Below are 5,000 nucleotides of genomic sequence, written 5' to 3'. Positions count from 1 at the left end.
AAAGGATCAAGTAGGTCGAAATTTGGCTACATTCAAGCCATATGGTCTTCGCTGGTTTGAAAGATTTGATCATACACATGCCTATCAGCTGAGGGTATTATTGCCATCGTCATTATCATCACCATCATCATCATCATCATCATAATCAGTGTGATTGCTGTCGTTATTGTTTTTAAAGCCCTTTTTCTACTAATCACAAATGATCGACTTTGCTGAGCTTTGTAAACGCAGAACACCGATAACTGAGGTAAATACTGTACGTGTCAGTACGAATGAATTACTGTACATAGACAACAAATAAAAGTTCGCGGACGGATATAGGCCGTGAGTGAAGAAATGTGGGAGAAATATTCGCGTGGCCAAGGACTAACCCACAGTATATCGATTCTGCTAACATGGAAGAAATGGCCGTATTTGCATGTCACCCTTCCCACATTATCATAGCCACGTAACCCAATTCGCTATTTTTTTAGAATTTTAGTTGTTAATGCTGAACTTTGTGGTGTGTTGACATTGTCTCAGTCCATCTCTCCCCTACTCTCTCTCTCTCTCTTTCTCTCTCTCTCTCTCTCTCTCTCTCTCTCTCTCTCTCTCTCTCTCTCTCTCTCTCTCTCTCTCTCTCTCTCTCTCTCTCTGTGTGTGTGTGTGTGTGTGTGTGTGTGTGTGTGTGTGTGTGTGTGTGTGTGCATGTTCATACATCTGTGAATGTATGCGCATATCTGACTATGTTTATGTGTGAGGGCTGTACTTTACATTTTATGGTCACCACAAAAAGGATAAAAACACAGAATAAAGAAGAACAGATTATTAAAGACCTGCTGTTCGGAATGACGACGAAAACTGTTTTGTTTCGTACCCGAAAGACAATTTAGCGAAACCGCGGTCCTCAAATTGGCCTTTTTGACACAAATGGGAAACTAACAGCTGCGGTAACATTAGAGATCGTAGAATTTTCCTTTGATTTTTTTCCCTCTTATATCCCGGTTATTTTTAGGCTCCTGTATCGAGCAGCTGCGAAAATTACATTTGGAAGTTTTTTTTTTCATGTACCCTTATGCTTGTGAATATATTACTCTAAGATGATCAGAAGATTCCGTACCCATTTTCTTAATTATTTCCGGGTCTTGGAAGTGGAAGATACATAGATAGATTAGAAGATAATGGCTATAGTGGTTATTATAGTGATAATGATAGTGATAGTTTTAATGATGTTGATGAGGATCATAGCAGTAATGATCATGATAATGATAATAATTGTGATAATAATGATGATGTTGACAAATATTATTGCTATTATTATTACTACTATTATTATCAGTATTAATGATAATAGCAATAATTGTAATAATAGTTATTAATAATGGTAATGATGATGATGATAATATTAACAATATTGAAGAGATGATAATGATAATAGTAATAATAATGACGATTATGGTAATAGCAGTGAAAATAAAATTGGTGGCTTCGTCGGCAACATTCCAATTCAACTAACACGCAAACGTTCTTTGATTCTCAGTGTCTGCAAACGTTTGATATTGGTCAATTTAAAAGAAGAGATGAGCTGAGAAAGAATTTTATTAGAGATATTAATTCCTTTCAATTACATTTAGCAGTGAGATTAGCATCGTTTTGCAATGCGTGAATCCTGTTTGGTTACTGGCTCGCCCTTTCTCTGGTTTAATTAATGGAATCATAATATATGGAGAGGTAAAAAAAATATGCATGATAGAATTTGTCCTGTGTTAATAGGGTTTTGCCTGGATTCATGTGGTTATTTTATGTGTTAGTTTAGTACTAGAGTTATCACCTCTAATACTGTAAAAATGTAAAGAAAAAACAATTTGTTACTTTTGTAATTATTGTACAATATATATGATGATTTTTTACCTATTCATAGTGTGTCAGATCACTGTTTTGGCATCTATAAAAGCTGTGGAAGAAATGATATGATATTATTTTCTAAATCCCTTACATGATCAAAAGGAAAAACTGTCAAAAGGCAAAAACAAAAATATATAGCCACTGCAGCATTTCCTTGTTGGCAGATAATTATACCGCGTTTTGACAGCGAATTTAACCAGTGTGCGTATGTAGCTCTGCAAATGTGTGTGTGGTTGGCTGGATTTAATGGATAGGTAGATGTGTAGTTGTGTATATTTATTTTATTATCATCATATTCTACGTGTGTGCGTGCGTTTATGGTATAGAGAAATAGATGAGTAATATTGGTATGTTAGTCTGTATCCATGTTTATTGACTCTGCAACAGTCTTATGACCCATTAGAAACGTAGCGTGATTATTCCGCCCATAAAAATGTGCTAGAAATTTCCCAAATATTTTTTTCATGGCGACTCCGTAAAGCCTGGGCGTAAAAATTGTACCCGGCTGTTTAGGGAGTCACTGAATATCATCATTGGTTCCAGCATTATTTTCAGACGTATCAAACTTGTTTCTAAAGGATTGCAATAAGGATTCGTAGTTTAGTGAATGATTTCGTGTATGTGTGTGTGTCGGCTTATCCGTCTGCAACTTGTATTTGTTCATGTGTGTTATTCAGTGATTGAAATTCAGATTTAGAGAACAGTACTGTGCATTCTTCAATATATGGGTCGCGATCTGCTGATCACTGGTTACCTTTTCAAAAGGATGTTACATAGATAGATAACGAATTATATAAGATGGAATATTTATAAACAATTGGTAAAATAACGCATAGTGTACAGAAGATGCTCTGTAGCATAGAGCACGAGGGTAACCAAACTGGGTCACAATGAAGAATGTTTTAAGAACACTGCTCCATATATCATATGTCGTCTTGATGAAAGAGAGAGAAAAAAGAAAGAAAGAAAGGGAAAAAAAGACATTAACCTTATCATAAACCTTTGCATGATGTTTCTGACCGTCGCCCTCGCCCGCAGGTACATCATGGCCAACCGTCCCAGGACAGCCTCCACCAGGAACGAGGAGGAGATGATGGCGTCCGCCCGCAGGAAGCTGACGCAGACCACAGACCCCGTGGAGAAGCTGCGGCTCCTGTGCCTGAGTCGAGGAACCGCGGGAGTCATGGGGTTGGGCAGGTGAGTGGGGCGAGATGGGGAGTGGCTTTTGGTTTTGTGTATTTGTTTACGTTCTTGTTTATTTTGTTGTTTTTAGAGGGACAGTTGTTGCTAGTATTTGGATATATTGTGGTGTAATGGTCACTCGTGTTTCGATTATTGTATGGATGTAGTGGAAATACATATTTTGCCCTCTCACCTCTCTTTCGTTATGGGCTCATACATTTGTTCTGCGCTCCTACAAGTATTCCGAACCAAACGTCTTTGTTGCAGAGTTTTTCGACGAATGGACGACGACGGATCCCACAGCCTCAACCTCGAGGAATTCTCCAAGGGCATAAGGGAAACCGGCCTCAAGCTTTCCGAAGAGGACACCGAGAAACTCTTCAACGCTTTCGACAAGGACGGGGAAGGAACCGTCAACTATGATGAGTTCCTTGTAAACATCCGGGTAAGCTAAGTGTCGATGTGTCGATATTTTCTTCTTATTCATGATTATTATTTGTGTTTTTTTTTTTCTAGGATTAAAGAGTGGTTTTAACACAGTGGGTAATTCCCGTCTGGTGAATTACCCCATGATGTTTTTTGCCAATTCTCGTGACAGTAAGATATAGAGATTTTTGCTGAGAATAATACCCTGAGATTGACTCATTCACTCGGAACAACTGAACCACAATGAGCTTCCACTACTCTCTTATCCAATTAACCACAAACATCCCCTTAGGAAAAATAAAACCCCATTCCTGTTTTTTCCTCAGCCCAAGATGAACGACACGCGGCGGAAGCTAGTCGACATGGCATTCGATAAGCTGGATAAGACAGGCGACGGCATCGTCACCTTGGAGGACCTCAAGGGAGTGTACTCGGTGACCAAGCACCCGAAGTTCCAGTCGGGAGAGATGGACGAGGAGCAGATTCTCGCTACGATTCTCAAGAAGTTCGAGAATAATACGTCCGTCGATGGAAAGGTTCGGTTGTCAGATGTGTGTGGTGTTCAAAGTGTGGTGGAAGATATTATGTGAATCATATATAAATATATATATATATATATATATATATATATATATATATATATATATATATATATATATATATATATTTTAGTTCCTTTGGGAGCATATTCCTTTTTATTTTTTCTGTGTACCCCATTTCATTCTCTCTCTACCCCGCCCCCTCTCTCTCTCTCTCTCTCTCTCTCTCTCTCTCTCTCTCTCTCTCTCTCTCTCTCTCTCTCTCTCTCTCTCTCTCTCTCTCTCTGTCTCTCTCTCTCTCTCTCTCTCTCTCTCTCTCTCTCTCTCCCTCTCCCTCTCCCTCTCCCTCTCCCTCTCCCTCTCCCTCTCTCTCTCCCTCTCCCTCTCCCTCTCCCTCTCCCTCTCCCTCTCCCTCTCTCCCTCTCCCTCTCTCCCTCTCCCTCTCTCCCTCTCCCTCTCTCCCTCTCCCTCCCTCCCTCCCTCTCTCTATATATCTATCCATCTCTATCTCCCTCCCACTTTTTCTCTCCCTCTCCCTCCCTATCCCTCTCCCTCTCCATCTCTCCCTTACTCTCTTTCCATTCGTCTCTCCATGTCTCTCACCCTCTCTCCATATCCCTTTTCCCTTTCTTCTCCAGGACCTGCTCCTCCCTCGTTCTCCCCTATACATATAATAAAAAACAAACATTTTCGCCATAGAGCTCATCATCAACAAAGGAATCAACCAAACTAACCTTTTCCCCATCTCTCTCTTTCTCCTCCGCAGCTCACTAGGGAAGAATTCTATGACTACTACTCCGGCGTGAGTGCGTCCGTAGATCAAGACGCCTACTTCGATCTCATGATGCGCAATGCCTGGGGAATCAAATAAATCAGTAGCGCTAGGAGTAATGCAATTGCACCTGCCGATTGAATGCTGTTTGGAGTTTTGTTTACCTAATGTTTTTGTTTAACGTTCTGATCCTAGTC

At 40.1% G+C, this 5,000-nt stretch overlaps 1 protein-coding gene across 1 annotated transcript in view; it reads left to right on the top strand.

Annotated features, from left to right (window-relative positions):
- Positions 1-2,922: 2,922 nt before the first annotated feature.
- The window catches only part of LOC113813725 (crustacean calcium-binding protein 23), a 3,562-nt gene continuing 1,484 nt past the window's right edge, over positions 2,923-5,000 (top strand). The window contains exons 1-4 of the mRNA XM_027365779.2: positions 2,923-3,081; positions 3,334-3,511; positions 3,819-4,028; positions 4,798-5,000. The exon at positions 4,798-5,000 is cut by the window's right edge and continues 1,484 nt beyond it. Of these exons, the coding sequence (XP_027221580.1) occupies positions 2,930-3,081; positions 3,334-3,511; positions 3,819-4,028; positions 4,798-4,902 (645 nt within the window). The 5' untranslated portion in view covers positions 2,923-2,929 and the 3' untranslated portion in view covers positions 4,903-5,000. The remainder of the gene's footprint in view (positions 3,082-3,333; positions 3,512-3,818; positions 4,029-4,797) is intronic.

Source organism: Penaeus vannamei, chromosome 14, assembly GCF_042767895.1.
Source record: "Penaeus vannamei isolate JL-2024 chromosome 14, ASM4276789v1, whole genome shotgun sequence".
Taxonomy (NCBI): Eukaryota; Metazoa; Arthropoda; class Malacostraca; order Decapoda; family Penaeidae; genus Penaeus; species Penaeus vannamei.
This window is presented reverse-complemented; position numbering and strand designations above follow the sequence as displayed.